Source organism: Typopeltis vanoorti, chromosome 8 (genome assembly GCF_054136105.1).
Source record: "Typopeltis vanoorti isolate ZY-2024b chromosome 8, IOZ_Tvanoo_1.0, whole genome shotgun sequence".
NCBI lineage: Eukaryota > Metazoa > Arthropoda > Arachnida > Uropygi > Thelyphonidae > Typopeltis > Typopeltis vanoorti.
The window spans coordinates 107,142,933-107,170,462 of record NC_143556.1 but is presented as its reverse complement, the minus strand read 5'-3'; the positions used below and the strand labels follow the sequence as shown (position 1 = coordinate 107,170,462).

The following is a 27,530-nucleotide window of genomic DNA, read 5'->3' as shown; positions in this document are numbered from 1 at the left end:
AAAAAAATAAAAATCAACCCCATCGGTCATTTTCTAAAATGTAGATTCTCCACAAGTTTATGTGAATTAAAATTGACACTTGGCAAAAAGTAATGCCATAAACTGATGCTTATCTATCAAGGTAATCTCTTTGCGTTGGTCATCGCCTTTCATTTAGGTAATGCGTTGACCAGCACAATGGGAACACCTAAACATCTCCGGTAGATCCGCAGAATGTAATTCCATGCTCTGCACGAAGAACCTAAGTTGGACGTGATCATCGATAGTCCTCATTACGTGATCATTTTTAAAGCGGTTTTAGTGCAAGGTGAAGCATTTAGCTGCCATCTGCTCTTCCATTAGCGAGGGAGGACCTTCCAAATATCAAGAATGGTTTAAAAGTAAAAGTCAGATGCAACTAGTGCTGCCTATTACAATAAAAGGTCGTTATCTATTATGAACAATAGTGATTTCAATATTTTTGCTAAAACGAATTGTTTTGGTCATTTTTTTTAAATCTAGTAAATATGTCTGTTTTTTGTGTCCCAGCCCCTATTAAATTATTTTTTTCAAAATAAGTCAAATCATAGTAATGAAGTCACGAAACTGGTCCTTCTGAGCTAACACCATTTCCATTGGCAACAAAGTAGTGATTTACACATTTACGTTTTATTTTTTTTTCCGCTTGCAAATATAATAATAATAATAATAAAGTGTTGTAAGTGAATTCAAATGGTCACACACGTGTAGGGTTAAACCATTCATGTGGTTGAGGACATCCAAAGCGGCAGTTTGTTTATCGATAATCAGTGCTCATATGCGCTACTGCAGTGAGATGGCGTGCAGAAGTCAATAAATTCAAGCTTGTTCATTTCTGACTCTTTATATTTTTACTCTTTGTATTTGTTCATCCTGCGCTACCAAATTAAAGTTCAATAGTAATTCCCTATAAGGGATTGATTTTCTATTCTTCCTGTTAATTGTGAATTTGGTTATAATGGACGTTTACCGTATATCCTATCAATAAAATATCGTTTGGAAGTCTTCGCATCATCAGACTGAGAGACTGTAAGTTGTAAATCGAGTCTCAGAAACTCACTCTGTGAACCATTCTGTTGATCTTTCGGGGAAACAAGTGATTGCTGTTAAAAAACGCAAAGGCGAATATCACTGTTGGTCTTTGAGGAAGATGTGATTACTACCAATAAGCCATCTTTATTCAGTACTTACTATCCTCGTTATTCTCCCAGATTTAACTTTTCCCTGAAGGCATTTTGTATTACTGATTGGAAGTTTGACTAATTAAAACCAGGTGACAATTTCCTTTTCATATTAAAAATATATTTTTGTTAATTATCTCCTTAATGTTCCTTTTAGGAAACAGAATTTTTTTTGTTATCAAACACAACTTAGCCTTTAAAATGCTAACGACTATCTTCAGGTGAAAGCAGAATAATTTGCGTAATTCTGTAGGAGATGTTTTTGTATCTAGCAGATAATTAGTTAATTATGAAATAACGAAGGCAAACTTTAATGAGCTATTCTGTTCCATTAACAGGGGGTTAGCTTTGTCACGAGTGATGTGGACAACTGGAATTCTAATATGACTGGTTACCGTGGTTGGTTGCCGCGAGCTCCTTGTAAAGACGAGAGATTTGTAAAAACTTGCACACGCAATTTTAAAGATCTACTTGTTTTGCCAGTAAATGTTGCTTCAATTTAGAGTAATGTTCGCAAAGAATGTTATTTGTAGTGTGCGTAAATGAAATCACGAAACTGAATGCAAATAAGGTGTGCCGCTAATTAACGCATTTAATATTATGACATAAAGTAGGAATTTGTTACTAATTCTTCAGTAAACGTTGTAATAATTGTATGGAAACCATTTTGCAATGCGTCAGAATAACAATTTGATTACATAGTCCTTATTTATTGAGAAAAACGAAAGTTGTAAGGCAGGTAAATCCAGACTAAACCACTATCTATTTTACTGAAATAGTTTTTTTGTAATTTTATTAAAATTACTCCTGGAAATATATTTTTATTCTTAATTTAAATTTTGATTTTAGATTACTTTTAAATTTAAATGTTAGATTCAAAGAGATTTATACACCAATCAAAAAATGATATACATTTATTACATAAATAACATTAGAAAGAAACGAAAAATTGTAGGGAATGGCTAAGGTAGAAGAATCGACCGTGAGATGCGGTAATTGCCATCCATTACCCTTGGAGGGTAATGGATGGCAATGCTGTAGCCAATGAAGGTTCTAACTGAGGCTCGGCTATTGCTGTTACCCTCCTGGCATGATCAGAGCTTTAATAACTCAATAACACCTTATCCCTACACTGTCTTCTACAGATAACGGGGAAGATGAAAAGCATTCTTGCTTCGCCCCTTTAAGCCAGTCCTTATAAGGACGAAAAATTGTAGTTAATTGCAGATGTATGCTATGAACTATGTATTATTGCACTCGAAGTTTATTTAAAAAAGTGTGGTATGCGTATTTCCAGGAGCATACGAATGGTATTAAAGAAATACAAGGGTCTTTTTAATATATTATTTGAATTGTCTTTACATTTTTATTGCAGATTTGTTGAAGTCTATACTATTAGTAAATTTATCCACAACTAAAAATCTAATAGAAATTTTAAACAAAATGTATTTCCTGGTATGTATCGAATGACTTCAGTTAGGGACCCATCTCGCTGACGGCCGCTTTTCAACCGCGTAGTTCAAAGTGTTTGCATTAAAAGTGTAAATTCTAATAGCTCGAACGCCTTCTGAACTCTCCGCTAAATTTTGGGATGATTCGTATCTTAAATTGTAATTGTCTTCGGCGAGCGTTTCATCACCGATGCGTGCATCTACCATCCATTTTGTTGTGTTTGTGCCACAGCAGGCTTCTTGACTTGGAAACTTTCCCCACCTCCCCCCTCAACGGCTAAAAATAACACATAGAAATGGATTTCACAGGAATTTAATTCATCGAAGTAAACTTTTTTTAAAATTAGTATTATTATTATTGATTATAAAATTGTCATCGCCATTGGTCCTTGATATGATTGTGTGTGCGTGCGCGCGATTTATTTATTTAATTTCAATTGTAGCGATCATGTTTATTGGGATGGTTTACATATCTGTCTGTGTTATGATTTTTTTCTAATATTTACTTCTTTTTTTATTGGAATTTTTTTTTTTTTTTTTTTGGTCATAATGCCACGTTCTCAGTGTCAATATTCAGAGTATTTTAGTACGAATTTTCAAATTTTTAGAGAAAAAAAAAGTTACATTAACATCCCATAACGTAAGGTGTCATATTTATTTTTTTTTGCAGTATACTCTGCACTGTTGATTGCTTGAGGGGGGGTAGGTCAATAAATAAGAACAAAAGGTGGCAAGCGGTGACTGAATCCCGCTGTTGCATGAGGTGTGAATGTTTGCGAACGTCTTTTAGGTGCAGATGATTTTCATCATAAAATGTGAGACCACCCCTTTCTTAACTAGAGGTTTGAAAAGGTACTGCTTAGAATCTAGGATAGGATTCCGAATATCTAATCTCCAAGCATGCAATGATAATTAACGTATTTTATGTTAGAACTTTTATTAGGTAAAGTTTCCATTTAAAATAATAATAATAATAATAATAATAATAATAATAATAATAATAATAATAATAATAAATACAGATACTGTACACCCACAGATTCGAGACCCTTCGACACTTTTGCGCATGTCAACAGAAGGAGAATCCATTCCGATAATAGGGTCCGTATTGTGGGATGAGTTATTTATTATTACACGTCGGAAAATTAAGTTTTCTAATATGAACATTGTAGTTTTTAAAGTGATAACTATTTTGCTGGTATAACAGTTGGAAAATTATAAAGCACGTGATTTCTCGTTTTAGGTACCAATTCGTACATCGCTTTATTTCTTTCTCCCCTTCAGCATGAATTGACTCTTCGTCCAGCCCTGGTTCAATGAACTGTGGGCGTACAATATCCATATTTAAATATTAGATGGAAAATTATACATCAGAATAATTATAAAGTAATTATACAAATTTAATTTTAAAAAATAAAATAAAAAGCCCTTGGCTCACTTACTTTACTAATGTGGGAACCACAAAAAAAAAAAAAAAAAGAAAGAAAGAAAGAAAAAAAAAGTGGCGTTACGACTGTAATCGCGATGTCCTCTGAATATATTGAATTTCTTTTTGTAAACTGACTGTTCAATGTATAATTTAGAGACAAAGACACACACACACACCACTTCTGAGGAACACAAGCCCAATCGAATCCTTATATCGGATATGAAAACAGCCACACTGTCTTTCTATCCCAGATTCTAGTATAATTCTTATCGAAATGGAGAATAATTTTAAGGAAAAATTGTATAGAAAAAAATTTAAAACATCCCTTTAATTCATTAACTTCGTAATCATGAGTTCATTGACATTAGAAAGTCATTTGTTAGTTTGGTTATGGGAATCATAAAAAAAAAAAAAAAAAAAAAAATCAGCTAACGCCTTTTAATTCCCGTATACGGGAGTAGGCGAGGCCATTTAGCCCTATCTAACTTTTGGAGACTGAGTGGGCAGTTCAATCCCCACTGGTACCCAATCAGAGACAGATGGCCCAAGGCTATCACTAATTAAGCGGTACGCAGTGAAGAGAGACGGCTCAAATGTGCCGCCATCTCGTGGTCCCTAACCCTAACACAATATATTTAATGTCTGAAATAATGTGGGTTCTACGGTCGATTTTCTTGAGTTTACAGGACGAAAAACCCGAGTTTCCGGGAGGAAAAACCTGCTTGCCCGTGCCAGAGATCGACTAACTCGGGAACCGGTTGAAAAAAGGCTTAGAAAACTTTCCTCTAGTCGCCGACTAGACTCGAAACCAAGTCTTCCTTCGTGCGGCCAAGCGCGGCGGTGTGCAAACGCCACATCCGCTGAGCTACACAGGCTCCATATGGGAATCATTAAGGCCAAAATTCGATTTGTTGTAACTCCGGTTCCAGATTGAATTTTATTGATTTGCCACTTTTATTCAAGGGAAATATTCAGTCGAAGCGTCTACAAAATTTAAAACGCCAAATCCGATGTAGCAAAAAAATAAAAATAAAATAAAATAATTAATTAATTAAAATAATAATAAATAAATCATTATTCTTTTCTCTTCCCCCCCCCCCCCTTAAAATCAAGCCCTCTCCAACTCTGTAAGTTTAACAAGTGCTAAATACGGTAAACTTCGACGACAAAAGATTTTAAAAAAGTGAGGCGTAGGACTTAGTCAGTAAGGTAACTGACTGATTAAAAAAAAAAAAAAAACTGAGAAGAAAAAGAAAGAATATGGGAAAAGAAACTTCCATGCCGGAGCACTAAAGCCTAGTAATGATGCCTGACTAATATGCATCCCTGATAGGCACAGAAGTGTCACTCCACACCATCTTAATTGCCCAATAAACCGTCATAGATACCAGACGCATTCGGTGCAACGAGACTCTCATTAAGTACAAATTAGAATGTCAAAATGGCTCCCGCTATTGAAATACCTTCTTAATGTAACAACGTGTCCCTAACACCCTGACTCATCTCTGGGGATCGTTAACTGTTCTCCATTGTCGATGAACATCATTAGAGAAAACAACAAAATACTGGTCCGGGAAACGAACCTCCATCCAGAACATGAATGGAAGGTCTCCCTTTCTGAATCTCCATATATTCTTTCACAAAAGGTTCTTCCTAATTAGGCGCAACCCCCTACGGTCGGGTATTGTTCATTCAGAGTATCCCCGTCTCAGAGTGTTTCATGCAGATGGCAGTGAAGCCGATTTTTTTCTTCTCCTCTCAGAGAGCACGCAAATAAAACAGACGCATTTAAAGTAAAAGGTAACTATAATTAGAGACACCGACGCTACGAATGGAAGCTACCAAAAGTCTGTTTTTTTTTTTTCTTTGCAAATCGGGAAAGGTATGTTTTAATTTTGCATTTTTTTTTTTTTTTCAATCAACTCGTTTGCTAAAAGCTTCCGTAGAATGGTCCAACAAACCATTAATGACAACAATGAAACGGCAGAGCGTCTTTCACTTACAGTTGCATTTCCGTTCTTTGAAGAAAAAGTTCGTAGTCAAGTCTTTAAGAATCGAGTAAGATTAAAAAACTAAGGACATTAATGACAAGTTTATTAACAAAGAAAATACAAGAAGAGTCCTAAAAAAACAGAATTCATAACATGAAAATAATGGATTCTCCAGTAATTTGGTGATAATGAATGTGATTAATCCCCTGTAAGAATCATTTCCTGCAGAGCACTCTTATAATTGTTAATGCTATAAAATATAAAAAATTCTGCTTATAATTGTAAATAAAATTTACAGTTTTTTTTTTCCTTTAAAGACCAGGCAATAGTGAAATTGAGCCTCCATAGCTCAGTTGGTATAGACGAAGCCCTTTGGTCGGAAAGACCTGGGTTCGATTCCCGTCCATGACATGAAGAACCTTTATCTCGTCTCTTTCGACTAAAGGTGAGTTAGCCGGTCTCATAGGAGGTAAAGGATTTTTTTCATCCGGAAACTCGGGTTTTTCGTCCCTCAGAACAGACAAACTGGCTCCGTGAACACACACACAGCTTTACAATCATATGATACGATATATACAGGGTGTTCGGGATAAATTTGACAGTTTCGTAAGGAAAAAGAAAATCTTCTTTGTATCTATTAAATTTAATGAATTGACAAAAAAACATTACAGGCAGAGTTAATTACAATACTATCAACAAGATTTACTCAAAATAACCACCATTAGCATCGATCACAGCTTCAATTCTGCTTCGGAACCTCGAACAAGCTGATGCTACAGTCTCCCTGGGAAGGGCCGCAAAAACTGTTTTAATTTTATCCATTAACTGGGCTTTTGTATTACTGGAAGTGCGATTGGTGTCTTTTTCAACTGCGCCCCATACAAAATAATCCATGGGGTTAAGGTCTGGGGAGTTTGGAGGCCAAACATTTGGACTGGTGAAGTCGTAGAAATTTTCAGACAACCATTTTTGACTTTTCCCAGAGGTGTGGCAAGGGGCCGAATCCTGCTGCCATACATACGGCCTACCATTGGCTACCCTTGTTATCCAGGGCTTGACTACAGTTAGCAACTCCACGAACAAAGCCCGAATTCCAATGCCAGGGTTCTTCAACACCTGTTCCTGCAGATTTGCGAGGAATTCTGCTGTACGAACGCAATCAGATCGTCTGCTAGGGATCTTTCTTCTTGCTACATCCTCGTAGTCACCATTGCAAGTCTCTAGTTCATGCCTGATTGTTTTTACTGTATTCAGGGAGCATTGGGCAGCAGTCGTAATATCCTTATTTTGATGGCGGGCACGAATCATCATGATACAAGTTATTCTCTTCCATGATTCAGGTGGGTTCCAGCTATCCATCCTTTCTGACATCTTGTATATGAATGAAGAAGGGTCCAAACTTTTAAATGAAGAGAAGTGTGTGTTAATACATGTAACTTACGGAAAAATATAATTAATTATAAATATGTCAAATTTATCCCGAACACCCTGTATATACACACTAAAATCCCTCTTAGGAGGGCTCGACCCGCACCAGCAAAGAGACGGTGGAGAAAGGGGGGGGGGGGAATTCATACGAATAAATAAATAAAAGAGTGAAATTAATGAAATCTTTTCCTTTTCATAATCAAACTTCCAATTTGATTATGAAATATTTAAACATTTCTTATATATTCACAAGAAGTCGCAATAAAGGCACGTGCTTCTATCTCCAAGTCAAGGGTGCAAGAATATTTTTTAAAAGCTCGAAACTGAAACTGAGTTAACCAGTCTCGGGTGGATGTGGATGTTTATCTTCCCGAAAGCGCGGGATGAAAAACTCGAAAACAGACAATGATTATGCGTAATGTCTATCTACTTGGTTTAGATTTAATTAGGTAACATGACAGGAAGTTTTATTTCTTACATTGCAGATTTTGAGTAGCAGTAGTTCTCTAAAGATTCGTCATGTAAAATTCTCCTTATATAATTTATCTTCTCAATTTTCCTTATCTTATTTTTGTCTTGTGCTTCCACTTGAAACTTACATTTCTTACTTTTTTTTCCTTCTTACTATTCGTCCCTTCCCACAACCAACGAGTTTAAAAGTTAATAGCATTTTCAAACAATGACGACGAGGCACCGATTCGGATGGAAAGAGTGTGGCAGTTCAGATATAGTGCGATATAATCCTCCGGAGAACGCGATATATGTCTGCTACGTCATCACTTTTGCAACGTATCCAAGTTCCTGCGATTGCAACCGAAGTGTGCTAAATCCCCTCCAGAGAGTGCTAGTATCACTACCACTAACATAACGTTAAGTTAATTCAACTCTCTAGCGGTTTACAAGGCGATGCGAGTCAGAATTTCTTTAATAATAATAATAGTTCCCTGTTCGCAACAATACAACAATATCCGTTTCAGTAAAGTAAAGTAAAAAAAAAAAAAAATCTCGTGCGTTCACCCGCGTGATTTATCTTTCAGACATGCACACGCGCTTCTATTGTTTTTACCACGCAATCACGTGTCTTTAACGTACAATACTGACAGATATCTGTTTTGGTTGTTTTTTTTATTAAAAAAATCTTTTTGTCGTTGGCCCACGTGCCATTTCATATCACCATGTGTGTGGTCTTGTCGACAAGCTTCCTGAACTTCTGTTCAATCCATTTATCACAGCTTTTGCTGACATTGCATCTTTTCACATTGGAACACCGGGGCGTTATTTAACGACCTCGTGCTAATATTCGGGTATTACTAATGCGAACAATCTGTTTGTCTGCCAAACGTCTCCCGGTAGAAGTCATGAGCCAGCAGTTCTAAATTATGCAACATGACCGAAACGAACTTCACTATTAAGTATTATTACACTTATCAACATTTCTTTAATAATGCGGTTTTTATCGTAATTAATTAAAATTGCTGTGTGAGTTTAATTAATGCATTTTAACACTAATCATTCTTGTATAATCAATACAACCCTGAATGGATAATTTTTATTTTAATGCATATTACTCATTTGTGTCGGCGAGTTAGATCGCAGCTTCCACTAATTTACCACTTTTTTTAATAAACGGGCGGGAACGTTAAAACGTACGAATTAGTTAATCCTATTTGGCTTTAATTAAGACTCTTATTAAAGGGTAACTTTTTTTTTTCTCCCTTAAGGATGGATTCGAAAATGGCCGTGGTATTATCCATATGCTTACCTCTAAACGTACTATAATGTGTTCGGGAAATGAAAAAGCTTAGCAATAAAAATGACGGATGGAGTTCTCTTTTTTTGCTACACGCAGGAGGAAGATTTCGAAGAGGGCTTTTGGCAGGTGATTTTTTATGAGGTGAAGGGGAGTGGACGACTAATAAGGAAAGATCTCCATACAGAAAGGAATTCAGCACGTTGCCTGTACGGGAAAAAAAAGTGAAAAAAAATGTTACTGTTTCTTTATAATCGCTTTTTTTTTTTTTTTTAAAGATGAAGTCCTTGAGAATGTTTTTCCCTCCTCCCTGTTTTTATTTACGGTTACGGGATCAAATTTAAGTTTTAAGGCATCCGTAAGCACATTTTTTGGTATATCTTTTTTCCCCTAGTTACAAATATAATAATTAATTATACATTATTTAAGGCAGAATATTAAGCAATTGTGTAATACCCCCTTAATACTTTATATAATTAATCCGAATCCTGGCGCTTTGCTAATTCTGCATGGAAAGGAGGTCGCGACACTACCATTTTTTTTAGCAGACTTCACCCCCAAAATGCTAGTACAGGAGTGACTATATGGCATCCGTGTGACAAAATAATAATGCTTTAAATGAAAACGATATTTCACACCCAAAGTTGCTTATGCAGAAGACTTGTGATCTTCTGGGAGAAGCCTCCTTAACTCAGTTGCTATAGATAAGACCTAGGTTCGAATCCCGTTTGTAACGTGAGGAACCTTTATCAGGTGTTTTCATTCGAATGGTGAGTTAGTCGGTGTCATGCAGTGGTGGGTTTCTCCCGGAAATTTTTTTTTTTTTTTTTAGAACAAGTAAACCGGTCCCCGTAAACATATAGATGTATAAGCATAAAAACTTGCCTTTGAGGCATGCAGAGGAGTGACATGCTGGCTGTATTAATTCATGGTGACTCCTCATCAGGAGACTACCTGTTCTAAGAGACGGATGAGTTAAGAAGAAGAAATAACACAGCAGCTGATTATATCAGTTGATGACGTTGTGATCAGAACTTTACTATTCCGTCAAGTATGTTTGATTAAAAGCTTTAAAAATAATAACAAATATAGGGTAATTAGTTCTATATGCAGTGAAGTATATCTCACCGAGATTCTTCATATATGAGACAGACAAAAAAAAAAGCTTTTAGCTGAAGAGAAGTTGATTTGGTTGGGTCTCATGCAAAGTTGGCAAGTCCCCTCCCCCCCAAGAAAATTTACTTTGGATTGTAAAATTCACTTCGCTTTTGTCACTCCTTGGAACGAGGCAGTTTACATGGCCGTTAGCTTCATGTCTCGATAAATAAAAGAGGTTTGTGTGTTTGACAAATAAGACAAATGGTGACGCATTACTTCCATGTCTACAGACATTTCTACTTTCGTTGCAAAGCAATCAGCGTATGTTTCATCGACAATGCGCAAAGTATTGTAGCCCAGTGGTAAGATGCATTCTATTACTTTCGAACATTGCGTATTCGACTCGAGAGAGAGAGAGAGAGAGAGAGAGAGAGGGAGAGAACGAAATAAGCGACTAATGAACAATGTACGAGAAAAGATTAGTTGCTCATAATACTCGTAATGAACGTGTCTGCGTGGTTAGCTTAGTGGCTTTGCGCTTCGCAACCATATGCCAGGGGGAAGGAGTGTCCAAGATCCGATTCCCGTTGAAGACGTTGGGATCGTCCTCAGGCATAGCCAAGTTAGCCGGTCTTGGGCGCGGGCAGTAAGGTTTTTTTCGGCCAGTTTATCTGGTGTTTTTCATCCCGCAAGTAGGCAAACCGGCCCCGTGAACATACTCCTCTACAGCCAAAAATAAATCCCCCCCCCCAGCAGCAGACAAGGCGACAGGTCTGTTGGGTGGTACTAACTAAAAGTTGGGAGTAGTACTAACCAAGTAACACGCGGATCCTGCATAGGAAGCGGGAATAACGCGTAGTGAAAGAAGAATACTCGTAATGAACGTGTGTTTATTACACACACGCTATGACGATGTGTTATTGTTGTATGTATATATTGTTGGATACGTCATTGTTGTATGTATATATTGTTGGATACGTCATTGTTGTATGTATTACACACATACAACAATGATGTATCAAAAATTAAACACCGCAGCTTCAGGTTAACGGTAAAAAGTACAGTGCTAATATATAAAGTTACTGTGCATTCCCTGGTGGGTATAAAATGTTTAATAAAGTAAAGTTTTAAGAAAATATGCATATGTTATTATAACTGCTATTATCTTTTCAATCTCTCTCTTATTACTACAACGCCTGGCTTTCTATTCAGACAACAACAACAACAACACGATCCACTAGCTGCAAAAATACTTCATTCAGCTTATTGGGGGAGGGGGGGGGAGGAATCCACATTTACAGTTAAGCTTGAAACGTTGTTTTGTAAAATAGTTGATGCTTATAAACTACCCATGTCGACGAAAGTTTTTTTTTGCATACCGATTTCCCATTTCAATGATAAGTAATGAAATCTTTACTGAGAATATTTATTTTTATAAAGTATTTCCCAATAGACGCAATCAGCGTTTCATTCACGACTCTGCCTGGAACTGCACAGCGCGAACCACTCGCGTAAGGAGAGCGGTGCCAAGTTTAACTTCTTGGCAGTGATGAATGTGTATTACTGAGATTGCGTTGCACATCATGCTTCCTAGTTTGATCGCTCTTTGTCGCTGTAAACAACCTAAAAATATGTACACCTACTTGGCATATAAACACGTCATGCGGTGAAGCTCTTCTCTTAGCTGTCCTTGGCACACTTCTCTGTCATGGAAGGTGTGTTTTAGGAGACAGCTGACCCCTTCCTCTGCCACCAAATCTTTCCTATGAGATTCTCTGTTATCCTCATCGTCTCTCAACTTTTGTCCTAACTTGAATCTACATCAGATTTTGAAATGCATTATGCGTAGCGACATCGCCGTATTAGAGACAAGAGGGCATAACTAACAACCTTGTTCTCCCGTGAACTGTATACACAATTAGCCACGAGTTATCTCTGTGCATAGTGCATCGTGGTTTTAATTGAACTGCGTGTCCAGAGATCATCTAAAAGTCAAAGGTCACAGAGAGAACAACGGAATGCGTGTCATCGTTATCTCCTGGTTGGTGCTGTAAATACAACGAGAAAGGTCGGGGCTGTGAGATATTTCCACTGAGTTTGCAAAGCCAGATAAGTTTCGAACGCTGTTGGGAAAGAGACCAACATGACTAACACTTCGAACTAAAACTAGTTATTTAAATTGAATTTTTTTGAAAAGCAGCACGAGATAACATTATATTATATTAATTAATATTTTATATATTATATTATATTAATATTATATTAATTAATATTAAATTAATGAGAACCCTACTTGTGCTATAACCTCAAAAGCAAAGACACACAAGAACACTCAGCATTTGCTAGTAGTTACTTCACCTTTATCCTTATAAGGACTGGCTTAAAGGGGCGAAGCAAGAATGCTTTTCATCTTCCCCGTTATCTGTAGAGGACAGTGTAGGGATAAGGTGTTATTGAGCAATTAAAGCTCTGATCATGGCAGGAGGGTAACAGCAATAGCCGAGCCTCAGAACTTCATTGGCTACAGCATTGCCATCCATTACCCTCCAAGGATATTGGATTGAATGAATCAATCACCGCATCTCACCGACTATGTAAGTAAAGGTGAAATCTCAAAAATACGGACGATCTGTAGGCCACTCCATAGTGGACGAAAGACCGTCCTAATCTCAGCGTTGGTTCCACTCAGTGACGGGCTCCCCGACCACTGAGCAGAACCGCTCATATTCCGAGGAAAATAATTCACCGACAAAGCCCCTCAGCGGGCCGTGCCGGAGAACACCTTCCCCGGAGACTCAAAGTGCTCCCTTAAGGCAAAAACCTTAAGAGAGCGAACTCAAAAACTCATCGCCAAAGGAGGTAACAGCAACAGCCGACCCTCAGTTAAACTTCATTGGTACAGCATTGCATTGTTGCCATCCGTTACCCCCAAAGGCATTAATGAACCAATCCACCGCATCTCACAGTCGATTGATTCCTATTTCATCCATTTTTCGTAGTTACTTCACAATTACACCTTAGCTAATTGTGATATTATGATAGTAACTATTTAAAGGTGTATTAATATCTTTTATAAATTAAGAAAAAATTTTTAATTACAGATAAAATTTGATAATTAATTACAATTATAATATAATATGTATTGTTATTTCTAAGAATAATAAACAAATAGTTTATTATATTTTGTAAAAAAATTGAATTAATGATGTCAGTTGGATCTCAATCAAAGAAAATGTTTATCTAGCTAATATGCCTTTATATAAATAAGAATGAATATTTTTAAACCTCGGTCTTTCGATATTCAGCATGTTGCAGGTATCCAATTTGAACTAAAATCTGAAGGCTATTTTAGTAAGAAATCTCCGATTCAAACTTAATGTGTTGTGTTTAAGGAAAGCTTCGAACGTAGGATTAGAGGCCAGTAACAGATCTCAACATTTTATGCTGTAATAAATTTGTTCAGTTCAACGACAACATTTCGTTAAAATAGTTTTTATTATGTGTCTCATTCCACATTTTGTTCACAGTGGGCGTCATGACAACACGAACTCCATTAATGCCAATTAACCGTGGGAGTCAAACCACTCATCTCTTACCCACGATTCTCATTAAGTTATCCATATGTTAGCACGACGCAATTAACGCATCCCATGCTATCCTTTGTGTACCAGTTACCTTTCTCTCATGTCGCTGCCACATCTTTTAGTCATACAGCTTTTAGGCACGTGAGATTAGTAATGTCGCCACGTGTCCGTAAAATGTAAGTTTTTGTTCCCAATATACTGCAGCCATCTTCGTGAATAATATTATGAAAATAAAAGCAAAAATTATACAACTAAGGGCAACTCTCATTCACTCTAATTCTCCAAACGCCTTCGTGCAACACTTGAGACACTTCTCTTTTCATTTCAAGGAAATGAGGAAGAAAATATTAATCATTTCTTTCGTTGGTTGTGTTTTTAAAACTTATAAATTACGTTTTTTTTTCATCTAAGCAGATCTACGTAGAAAGCGTTGTAACCTTAGTTGCCTTGATACTAATCTGGATTTTGTATGCAATTTCAAAATCCAACCACTTGGATTTTGAAATTGCATTCATCCACTCGTTCAAACGGCTTTAATTTTCCAACTTGCGAATACGCGTCATATTTTCGTTTAATTATTCTCTTAAAGAGTAATTACTTTAATTTCCTGAGTCATTTTAGCTTTCTCATCTAGCCCCAGTAATCTTTTTCCAGCTCGCGTACCTCATTCTTCTGATGTGACTACGTGAGTCTTTTGTAGAAGGCACAACAGACCAGTCGCTTATTGACCTATCGCGGTGGGAAGCCGTCAGTCTTCATCAGTACCGTTACATATACATGCTTAGTATGTTTTTAACGTATAGCTTATTGTACATGTACATACTAGTTTATGATTGATTTTGAATCAGTCTTATAATATATATATAAACGAGAAATGTTATTTATTTCAATTTTTTTTTAATTTATACAAAAAAAAGAGCTTTTTTACAGGCTTCCCTAATTAGCCATTGCTATGCAGCTGTGTTCAGTAGATTGCTAATTATACCTTAATTTTCAATGTATTTCTTTTTTTAAATGCTAGCATAGTTTTTGAAATAATGTTGTTTTGCGTGTGATGGAATATATGAACTGTTTATATGAACAACTCAAACTGTAGTGAAACTAATTAAAATATAAGGATCAAATTAATGCAATAATGTGACAAACAGATCACAGTATAAACTGGCTACTTAAGAAAATAATAAAAAAAGACAGAAGTGAAATCAAATTAAATCCCATGGCATTCACGTGCCGTTTGCTATCTAGGAGGTTGACTACCACGATGAGACGCATGATTATTTACGGGGACAACGACATGTGGTGAGTACCCTATCTCTTCCACCTATTTTCGCCTGTTCTGAGGGTTAAAAATCCCTTACCACCGTATGAGACCGGCGAACTTATCTCTAGTCGAAAGAGATCAAATAAAGGTTTCTCACATCATAGACGAGAATCGAACCCGGGTATTTCCCACCAAAGGGCTTCGTCTATACCGACTGAGCTACGAAGGCTCCAAATTGAATAATAATTAATCTTCACACAATAGCTTAGTGATAATACCAAGCTGAAATTGGTGTTTTTATGAACTATGTAGTTCAGGGGAAAAAACTTGTGGTAGTAAAAACTTTAAATAATTAAAGACGTGGTGGCAAAGGAATTTTTGTATTTGCGAGTTATGCTAGTTTTGGGAATTTTTTATTTTTTTATTATTTTATTTTTATTATTTTTTATATTATTTTTTAATATACAATAAACATACAACAATATTGCCATTGATTTCAGTAGTTCGAAAGAGAACTTTTTTTTATTATAAAAACGCCTGGAAGAATACGTTATAAATAAAAAGAAACTCAGCAGGATTCTTAATACATTACAAAAAAAATCTTAAAAAAAAAATTAAAAAAAACCCGGTTTCCTAACAGTAGTGCCAAAGCCGTTCACGTAGTAGAAGATCCTCAAATTACACAAGTAGTTAAAGAAACAAATCCGAACAAAATATCTCCTAAAACTAAAGATCGTCCACCTGAACTTCAATTTGTGACGAGAAGTCTGCAACTTCAGTTCTCTGAAAAGGCATTAGTACTACACTTCCGTTACAAATTACTACTAGAGAAACGTCGCCAATGGACAGCGCTGAGCTCACCCCTCCCCCCCCCTGCTCGTACCTTTCCGTTCATGCGATTCCCCCCTAAATTACGTATTTGTAGTGAAGTCCCAAAGAACGTCATGTTCCTGTGTGTGTGTGTCTGTTAGCACTTTCCCGTGTGAGGGCGCAGTGCTCGCCGGGAGCTTTCAACATCTGGCGTGAGGCGTGAGGTTTCCAAACGCGCTGTGAGTAACGCGAGCGGTCGGGAGTAGTAAAGGCCGCGGGCGGTCTGCGGAAGGCAGTGGTTCGTTTCGGCAAAAAAGGGAGCTATGGGACGACGTAATAATTCCATGGAGCGGTCGACGTTCACGGAGTGACAATAATGGGAGATCCGAAGACGGTACTGGAGGGATGTGTGAAGTATCGGGATAAGAAAAAGGTAAAAAGAAGTTCCTTATTTCTCTGTAGCGTCCGTAGCCGGAAATTTCATCGCACTTTTGGATGCTCGGAGTTTTACTTAACCGTGGCGCTTCTGTTCTCTTCCAGTGGAAGTCGAGATGGGGAGTCGTCAGCAAGCTGTCGCCTGTGGCAGGTGTGTGCGTGTATTACACTTAGCTTTCTTCTTAAATAATTTGTTTCCATAAAAACGTGTGCTTTTAAAAATATACTTTTGTATAAACTGTAATGTCGATTAATATGTCTACTCTAATTTTATTTGTGAATAATCATTCCTATTATTGGCGCTTATCTATTACAAAGTATTGTTCTTATTATAGTATATAACGATATCCTTGCCTTTTCCCTTCTGCTTGGCTACATAGGCCTTATTCCCTCCCCTCAAATATTAAGACGATCTGGAAAAGTCGAGCGCTTGCATTCCCTAGACATGTGTTAACATCTCCCCCCCCCCCGCTTTCCATTAAAAATTTTCAGCGAGTCGCTGTTTGTTAATTACAATTATTGAGCACAACAATGGAAATCACCATTGTTGATTTACGTTTGAATTTTTTGAACTGAAAATAATCCATTGTATTGTTGGTTAATTCATACACGAAGCAAGCATCCAACATTAAGAAAGCAGCAATCTGCAACGTACACTCAGGGTGAAATTGTTTCTCAGTTACTTGTCATCTGCTCAGACTACTTCCTTTTTTTCATACCAGAAGACGATTTATCATATTTAATTAAAGGGCGAGACAATGTTGAATAACCCTAATACAGCCGGAGTACATATTCGATGTGCTCCATGCTTACTAGACAGTATTTCAATCGAAACATGGTTTGTGAAATATGAGTTCCTGCTATCTATAGTACTACTGAGTTCAATGCATGTAAATTAAGTTCCTATACGAAGCAGGCTAGATTAATACCAAGTCTCCATTTAATATTTATTGAGTGGATGTAATCTCAACTGTGGTGTTCGCTTTCATTTTGTTCTGAATAGCAGATATAAATGAATGTACAAGAATCAAAGGAAGGTGGCGCGTAACTGGATATTAGAATATTTAAGTTTGTAATTTAATTAACAAAGTTTGTTTTAGTTTTTGTGTTAACAGCTGTAAAGTTTATAAAACTGTTTGATTGTTGTTTGCATTCAAATAATCGAAGTCTTGTATGTTTTAGTATTATACAAACCCAAATAAAAAAGTCGTCTGGTTTATTTGACTTAAGAATAAATTTGCAAATGAAATTTTTTTAATCGAGGTTAATTTATGCTTTGGGCATTTTTGTAAGCTAAAAATTATTGTAGGTCTTATTATCTTTGCAAATACTGCTTAAATGAGGAAATAAATCCAATTGTGCGTAGACTATAATTTATAGTCTACGCACAATTCCGTTTTGCTATCAGTTCCTAGCTTTTAACGAAACTAAAATGGATTCTTGCCTCGTAAGTCAGAGGTATTTTGTCATGTGAACATGATACGGTGAAGTATTTTTGTTTACCACACTAATCGGAATGTTCGGTATGCGATCTATTGATCTTTGGGCCGTCTAAAGGTTTCTATACAAATAGAAACCCTCGGCTACTTATTCATTGAAATATCCACACGTTTTGGAATATTCTAAACGAACAATCGCTTTAGTATTTAAATTAAAAAAAAAAAATTCAACAGTTTCGGAAAATCGTATACAGTTTCATTTTTTTTGAAACTCCCAAAAATGGCAATAGGGAATTTGTGTGTGTGTGTCCCTGTCAACACGTTCTTTTAGACAAGCTTAAATACCGTGGCGTTCAATAGTCTGTAATTAGTTAAATATAGGAACCTTTTGGTCATAAGGGCAGTGCTCCGTGCCTCCGTTACCTCATCCGCTGATGGTTACTAACGTATAGATGAACCGACCTTAGATGGTTGAGAGTAGTTGATTAATAATAATCGGAAGCGGAAGAAGCTAACGTGGGTCGCTGGATTTCAGTGGTAATAATTTGTCATTGTGAATTATCGTTATGTCGTAAGTATCGCTTCGCGAATTCGGAGCGGAGGATTTTCAACGAAGTTCCATAAATGCAAACCGTGGACCTAAGATGATAAATATGGATTAGAATAATAGATGCGGTTGTTGTGGGGGAGGAATTAGTGGGTAAAGTGCGGATGTACTCATTCTATCATCAATTAATGTCGTACAGTGCACATGAATTTCAGGATTCGTAGGCATTAATACTCGGGAAACAAAGTTTGGAATAATAGTTAATACTTTGAATAGTTTATCATCACAACGTCTGTGTTTAATGAGATTTCGTCACCATAATTAGATATATCAATGAGGTGCTACATAGACTACTTAACTTCTGAAACTAATCCTAATAAGATGGACTGAGTCCTTGACTCTTTATCCCTTCATCTGAATGAAGAAAATCTGTGTGGATGGAGTGTTATTGAGCTAAAAGCTTTAGTCATGGCTGGGTAACGGCAATAGCCGAGTTTCAGTTAAAACTTCATTGGCTACGGCATTGCCATCCGTTATCCTGGAAGTCCTAAAAAGGACTTCAATATCCTTCTAACTCGCTACTAATTTCTGAAACTTATACCTTTATAAGGACTGGCTTAAAGGGGCGAAGCAAGAATGCTTTTCATCTTCCCCGTTATCTGTAGAGGACAGTGTAGGGATAAGGTGTTATTAAGCTATTAAATTAAAGCTCTGATCATGGTAGGAGGGTAACAGCAATAGCCGAACCTCAGTTAAGACTTCATTGGCTACAACATTGCCATCCATTACCCTCCAAGGGTATTAATCACCGCATCTCACGGTCGATTTTCACTCTCTCCTATATTTTTTTGGAAACTTAAAGTTCTTAAAAGAACTGGGCGATGGACTGAGTCCTTGACTCTTTATCCCGTCATTTGAATGAAGAAAATCTGTGTGGATAGGGTGTTATTGAACTAAAGCTCTAATCATGGCTGGGTAACGGCAGTAGCCAAGCCTCAGTTAAAACTTCATTGGCTACGGCATTGCCATTTGTTTCCCTGGAAATCCTGAAAAGGTCTTTTCCCATCCTATCTTTTCGGAAACTTATCCTTATAGTCCTTATAAGGACTGGCTTAAAGGGGCGAAGCAAGAATGCTTTTCATCTTCCCCGTTATCTGTAGAGGACAGTGTAGGGATAAGGTGTTATTGAGCTATTAAAGCTCTGATCATGGCAGGAGGGTAACAGCAATAGCCAAGCCTCAGTTAGAACTTCATTAGCTACAGCATTGCCATTCATTACCCTCAAAAAGTATTAATTACCCTTCGAGATCTTTTCGGAAACTGTCAGTTTTCCTTAGTACAAATATGAAAGGAATATTTTTAACTTGGTGTCAAATAAAGAAAATAATAAAATACTTTATCTCCGTTAAATTTTAAAATATTATTGAATTTGATAACATTATTAAAGTTTATTTATTTTTTTATAGCTAACTGATCTTTTTAATGAGATTTGATTCATTTATTACACAATTTGAATTTATAAATTTTGTAAAGTCAAACATTTAATTAGTATTAAAATCTCTGCTTCATATTTTAAAAATGAACCGTCAGAAATTATAACCGAGTTATTATAGCGATTTAAGATGCTTTCGTCTCTATTTAACTGATATTTAAGTATAGTATCTCGGTGTGTTCTAGTGCGGAGTGACTTTATACTACCTATGAAATATGGCGTCATCTGTGAAGAACACTGTATTATCTTCTGCACGAGCGGACTACGGGTAGTTTTCTAAAGCATTCGAATAATCTAAACCTCGCGTGTTTCTGAAACAGTATGCGGCTTAAGGCGAACTGTGGAATGTGAAGCGGCATACTGACTTGCCTCACAAAATCGAATGCATCGCAATTTTATACCACAGTACTCGTTCTGCCATTGCGTTGTTGTCGGCAACTTCTTAGTTGTCGCAGCGGGAAGAGGGTATTTTTCTTTTTCTCTCTAACAACCGTGGACTTCAATAGTCAAAGCACAGCAAATCGTGTTAATTGCTTTTCTCTTCCCTGGACGCCATTTTGCATCAAGTGCTGCCATCTGTCTGGAATTTAAAAAAATATTCTTATGAATGTTACAATCCGCATTTTCGTATCCAAGTTTTACAATGTATAAAGAGGCGAACAATATAAGTCACGATTAGTTTATTATAAAATAAATTTACATAAATTAAAAGTATGTCATTCATGATAGACAAAGTGGGAGAAATTTTCAGTAGACGTCAGATCCAAGTAGAAAGCTATAAAATGCTTAGTTATAAAAGCAGGTCTTCCTCCTGCTTATAAGCAATGTCGTTTAAAAAAAAAAGGGGGGGGGGGATACACAGACTGTTAAGAAAATGCCATTGCTTGTCCTGTATATGTCTTGGCAGAATCACAGCAATAGCCGAGCTCAAGTTGTAATCATTCGTGTTATCCATTACCTTCAGTTAAAAAGTTCATTTCCAATCAGTTGTATTATAATAAATATGTATATCAAATATAATTTGGTGTACATTTTTATATTATTATTTTTAATTTAATTCAAAAAGAAAATAGCATGATTATAAAAGTTAAATTACTTTTATTGATATAAATAATATTTTTAATATGATAATAAAAATTCTTTATAATAAGTCTCCTTTTCGTGATTTCTCCTGATTTTTCAATTGTTTGACGATAAACACATGCAATTTATCTTTATAAGCCTAAATTTCAGTAAGACTCCGACTGACTTCTTTTTTTCGTATGGAAAGCATAGGAACAAATGCAGTTATATAGTGAACAAACACATAATACTGCTGTGCGATGTTCTAATATTAGGCGTACTGAAGTAGGAAAATAGAAATAGGATCAAAAAGACGCGCGATGTCTCAAATAATAAATATAGTACACGTTAGTGTGCCACGTCCTAAATTTAAAATAAACACAGTTAAACAGATGAAAATTAAAAAGAGAAGATATGACCTTATTTCGGTGGGATATAAAAATAGAAGATACCAAAAACAAACCAATTGTAATGCCGAGAGGTCGAGTCAGGTTTAATATTTCGAATCAAGCGTCGTCAGAATTGCCATAAAGATAAAAAAAAATTCGGTGCTTGCTATGCATTCAACTATGACAGTAACTGAAATTCTGTGGTTCGCTTACTCCTTCGAAATATAGAATTTGAAATTTTGAATTTCATCAAAATCCATCTACAAAGAGAGGAACTGCAAATAGCTAATCTATAAAGAATCAGCAGTTTTTTCATTATTAAAATAATCCGTTCCCCCTCCCCCCCAATTTATACATTTTTATCATGAGTTATTTGCGTGTTACACGTGCATTCACGTCTTTTCAACAATCAGAAGTGGAAGTAATTGTGTAGTTTGAAAATTGTAGTTATCAACTGTTCATTGTTAATCACAGCTAAACCGCACGAAGTGTTTCAGAATAAACAGCAAACCAAACATTAAAAAGAATGAGTAAATAATGATATATATTATGAATTTCTTATTTAATTACGTGTTCTCCTTGCTCTGTATAATGTGATTTACGTTCCCATTGCTCTGTATAACGCTGACGTGCTATTTTTGATATAAAGTGAAACTTTTCCCCATTTTCTCTTGCATTCTAATCCTTTCTTTCTGAGAATAACAACGCAGAATTATAAACGAAAAAGAAAGGAGGAAAACAAAGCATCTTGGAGCGCATACTAAAGACAGTTCCAGTGTCTCGGAGAATAATAAATTCACAGCTGCTTCCTCGTTCTGTGAAATGTGAATTATGATTATTTGCTTAGTAATATGTTACGTCTAACGAAAAGAAGCCACCGTCTGATGTTTTCTATCCAACTGTCACATCCTCAGAAATATTACACGTGTAGGTGTGGTCTCTTGGCACGCTCTTCCTGGCACCAAGTTTGTATTGCTGTTCCGTTTTTGAACTTTTTTTTTATTATTATTGGACGGGTTTAAGTTTGGACCGAGGCTTTAGAAGAGGCGGATGCGGTAATCCTAGTGTTGGAAGCCGGGAACACATCTAACTGCTTCGCTTAAAAAAAAAAAAAAAAAAATTGTAAACATGTAAATTGCGAAAATAGAATTCAAGTTTTTTTTTTTTTAATCGAATATTTATTAATCTGACTTTCTATTTTTTTCCCTGTCATTCTTATTTATTAAATTATTTCTATCGGTTATGCTGTCCCTCAAGTTCTTTCATATTTTTTATATCTTTTAATTAAAACAAAATGGATCCCGTGGTGATGTAAACTAAAATTTTCTTTTAATTTATTTTTTCTGAAATAAAATAGCATCTCATGATGATAATAATTCACTGCAGAGGCAGTTGTTACATGAGAATGGATATGCAATATCCCAAAATATTGATGCTGTAGTAGCAGCGTATTACATCGTATATAATGTTATAATAATAATCCTACCTATTGTATTCTGTATAATTTTATACATAAGAAATTCATAACGTATAGAAAATTACAACAGAAAATTAATTCTTTAATCCGACCATTTTTAGCGGCAAATGGAAAAAAAAATGTTTGGAATGTATAAATCAAGAACGTCTTAGAATCCGTATTTTTACAGAAGTATCACCGCTCGATAGAGTTCTTTGAATAGCATCGCTTAACTATAACAGATGCGGTAGTTCCGCAAAAACTAGTAAGTCGACAAAGAAAATTCAAGTGTGAACAAACTGCGATGTGTTAGCCATATTGGTCCCTCCGTGAAGTAAAAAACCATTTTTATTTGCAAAGTTATTCAAGACAGTAATATTCTTCCTGTTTAGGTGAGGAAAAAAAAAATTCACTCGGCTATTTAAGAACGAAATTTAAGGGCGAAGCAAGAATGCTTTTCTTATCTGTAGAGGACAGGGTAGGGATAAGGTGTTATTGAGCTATTAAAGCTCTGATCATGGCAGGAGCGTAACAGCAATAGCCGCGCCTCAGTTAGAACTTCATTGGCTATGTGTATGTAAAGCCAACTCTAAAAATTTAAAACGATCCCTGGACCACTCAATGATGGCCTTCCACCCACCACCACCACCGAGCAGAACCGCTCAAAGTCCGAAGAAAAGCATCCACCGACAAAGCCCCTCACCGGAGAACACCTTCCCCGGAGACTCAAATTGCTCCCTTAGGGCAAAACCTTAAGAGAGCGAACTCAAACTCTCGAATCTCTGTGCCCCAGGGGGTAACAGCATTGCCATCCATTGCACTCCAGGGGTTATATGCCTATAGGTTCGTTCTTAAAAGAACTGGGCGATGGACTGAGTCCTTGACTCTTTATCCCGTCATCTGAATGAAGAAAATCTGTGTGGATGGAGTGTTGTTGAGCTAAAAAGCTCTAGTCATGGCTGGGTAACGGCAATAGCCGAACCTCAGTTAAAACTTCATTAGCTATAGCATTGCCATTTGTTACCCTGGAAGTCCTAAAAAGGACTTTTAATTATTCCTCTCAAATTCGAACACATTAGTTATCATATGCCTATAGTCCTTATAAGGACTGGCTTAAAGGGGCGAAGCAAGAATGCTTTTCATCTTCCCCGTTATCTGTAGAGGACAGTGTGGGGATAAGGTGTTATTGAGCTATTAAAGCTCTGATCATGGCAGGAGGGTGCCAGCAATAGCCGAGCCTCAGTTAGAGCTTCTGGATAACAATGCTATAGCAATGGTTATAGCATTGCTATCCATTACCCTCCAAGGGTACTTCCACCCTATCCCTATAGAACATCAGTTGAAAACAGATCTAGCTTCAGGAGTGGTGATAATAACTGGTGTTGTTGTATAATAACAATTATTTTATTAAATATTTTCGTAAGCATTTAAATACGCATTCAAATCTCATTTTACATTTAGTTTCTTTAATTTTTTAAAGAAAACTATTTATTTCTATGGCGAATCCCTCTTGATGATTGCTAATCATTGAGAAAGATTTGTACCATGGGGAAAACTACTTATAATTGTATATCGTGCCACTTCGACAGAGATAGATAATCAGAGTGAAAGATAAATTTAGCATATTTAGGTAATCAGAATTCGAATATACTTCATATTCACGACCTTCTAATTTCTTTCTATTATCAAGTTTCTCCGGCACAGAAGATGCAGTTCCGCAAGTGCCAACTGAGAAGGAAAAGAAAAAAATCAATCAAAAGAACGATTTCAAGGAACAAACAAGATAAAAACAGTTTCGGTAACTGCTAATGAGTATTTACATTCATTATCTTGGGGGGGGGGGGATTAGCACTAGAGCAAATTATCTTTTCGAACGAAAGACGACAACACCCTGTTCAGCTTGTTTTGAGCATGTGGTTGAATTCCCTAAATTTTTTCACCGACCTCATCACAGTTACGACGAGTCTTTTTTTTTCTGAACTTACAGCGCCTGCGCAGGGCCACTCGCATTGATCCGTGTCTGTTGGGGTGGTGAGCTTTTGCCAAATACCGGCTGCTCTCTCCAGCGTGGGAACAACGGTCTGTCTGGGAGTCCAACTAGAGGGGTGCTCTTCCAATATGTCCCCTTGTGTTTTTATTTTTATGTCCTTTCCCTCTCTCTGGTTTGAGCTTAGAACTGATGCTTTTACATTAACTACATTTATCTGGAACGTGCAGATCCTCCAACCCATCCCTTGAGTTTTTATTTTACATTTTAAGACTGAATACCATGCTAGATTCCCTACAGGTAATGCGAGCAAAAATATGATGGTCTCCGATAGCATGGAATGTTTGCATACTAGTAAAATATGGGCAGTCGTTAGCGAGATTATAATGGACCAAAAATATGCATAATACTAAATTAGCTGGAATATTACTTGCTCTCAGTTAGTGGTTTTTTAATTTTTTTTTTTTTTAATTCTGATTTAGAAAGTTGGAGTATTTTAAGTATGCAGATGTCTTAATCCCTCTTTACAGTTGTAGGAGTAATTATTTAAAATAATTACTGCAATTACCTTCCTGCTTCTCATGCGATGTTATTTAATCTGATTTCTGTTATTACATTTTCTTGTTTGAAAGGAGAAGTACGGTTATACAAAAAAAACTATCTTGTTTCTTATAGGAAAGTGCTATTGTCGGTATCTTTTTTTTTTTTTTAATTCGTCACGGAGCTTAGTGCGAAAGAATCGCCACAGGTCCTTTATTTCAGTTGTACCATAGAGAAAAATATAAACATTTTTAAGTTTTCCAGGTGTTGTGTATTTCTCGTGATTTTCCCTTTATAGTTGTCCCAAGTTGTTTCTCAGATTTGCAAAAAAACTTCTATCATTTCGTTGGTTACTTTTTTTTTTTTTAACAGCTATTACCAAAAAAGATAAGCGAAAACACGTAACTAACAAGAGGAGCACCGACATTCCTCAATGATCGATATCACTTTGTACAATAAAATGCCATTTATTTGTTTATCGACTAAGACGAATGATTTGTGTTTTCATTGTAATCTTCCATTAATAGTTTAGTTTTTTGCTACCGAGAGATTGCTAATTGCATGTAAATTAGTTATGCTGAGTATTATTGGATGATAATTTTCTGGGTGTCAGCGTTCGAAGTCGTGTCCTTTCATTGCACCTTTTCACTGGTAGGCGCACGTTAATCTTGCGGAGGCAAAATGTTCGGAGGCAAAATGCTATTTTTAAAAAAAAAAATTTTTTTTTTTAAAATAGCAAATTAAATTTGCTTCTTTGGTGTTAATACTGAATAGAACATTAACATTACTAAACTAGATTAGCATAAAGACCATACAATAAGACGATATTTTTTTCGATTAAAAAATCCCTTTGCGTGTATTTAAAGACGACAGTGTGGTTAATCGCAGCTTAGCTCATGTAATACGTTAAACTGTGATTAACCAGCTATAACACAATTTTCAGACTCGGAAATTTTCTTTTATAATTAAGAAAGTTCGTTGGCATTTAAACTTGTGTTTACCAGACGGTATGAACAAGACTGCCTTGTGTTCTCAATAACAATGCCGCTGCTGCTGCATTGTTAGATCCGCTTAAATCTCTCGACAAGCTCGCGCCAAGTAGGAAAGGACTCCGCCAGTCCAAGTGTAAGTGACACGCGGACTCTTAGCAGCAGCAACAAGAATAAATTGTGGTCTCTGGGTTCGACTTCTCTTTTGACTCGTTAGCGTTGAACAATTGTGACTAAAAGCCGTCGACCAACCTCGCACAAACACCCACTGAGCCGTGGGAAGAAAGCGAGTTCTCTTTTCATTACGACGCGAAGTTTCTCCTCTCAGTGGTCGGCTAAAGCAGCACTTGTTTAATAAGATATCCTGCTCACTTAAGGGATGGAGTTCCTGAACGAAAGGAAGGAGTCGCGTGTCACGACTTCGGGGACCACATGTTGCTTTGATCCGTCCACAAAACGGACAACTTTCCCAGGGGATTTAATTTTCACTCACTTTCCACTAAGTAGATGATCTTTTTCTTGGCTGACAGTGAGGGGTGTTAGAAAGGTTCTCCGGTTTTGTCTGCAGTTATGCGCCGAGTTTTCCTTCGGTCAAATTCTGTAGTGCGAGTTCGGAATCGAGTGATGTGTTACAGCATCTCTGGGGTAAGGCAAATATGAATAACGTAAGACACAGCAGAGAATGCGTTCGTAATCAGTGGTCCAGATTGTCATGTTAATATTCTTTTGGTTTCGATTTCTACTCTGAATAACGTTTTTCGGAAATCGTTTGCAATTCATCAGTCTGCAGGAGATTATATTTAGCCATTAATTCTTCACAACAAATGAATTAAGGTAGCTTAGTTTTTAAGAATACCCTTTGAAAATTAATCCCTATTCTAATATCCATCGAACTCAGTCGTAAAACATAGAATTGTGCACACAGTTCTCTCTGTTTTAAAGGAGGGGTGGGGCAAACGTTCAAAGTTAACAAATAAAGTCCAAGATAGAAAGAAAATGGAAACTGATAGGAGAAATAATCTGAATAATGGCCTCTCTTTATTATTCATGTCACGACATCCGAAGTTAAAACGGGTAATATAGATTGAATGCATTCTCAGGGTTGGTTTGTTTGTTTTTAGACGGCAGAACCGGAGTTTTCTAGTTTTGAAAACCTTTCTCCGTATGACACCATATTTACTAGATCGAATTGT

General features: G+C 36.5%; 1 protein-coding gene across 1 annotated transcript in view; it reads left to right on the top strand.

Annotated features, from left to right (window-relative positions):
* The first annotated feature begins 16,262 nt into the window (after positions 1-16,262).
* LOC150104254 (uncharacterized) overlaps positions 16,263-27,530 on the top strand; it is a 151,304-nt gene continuing 140,036 nt past the window's right edge. The window contains exons 1-2 of the mRNA XM_090396258.1: positions 16,263-16,434; positions 16,542-16,587. Coding sequence (XP_090252384.1) covers positions 16,378-16,434; positions 16,542-16,587 — 103 coding nt within the window. The 5' untranslated portion in view covers positions 16,263-16,377. The remainder of the gene's footprint in view (positions 16,435-16,541; positions 16,588-27,530) is intronic.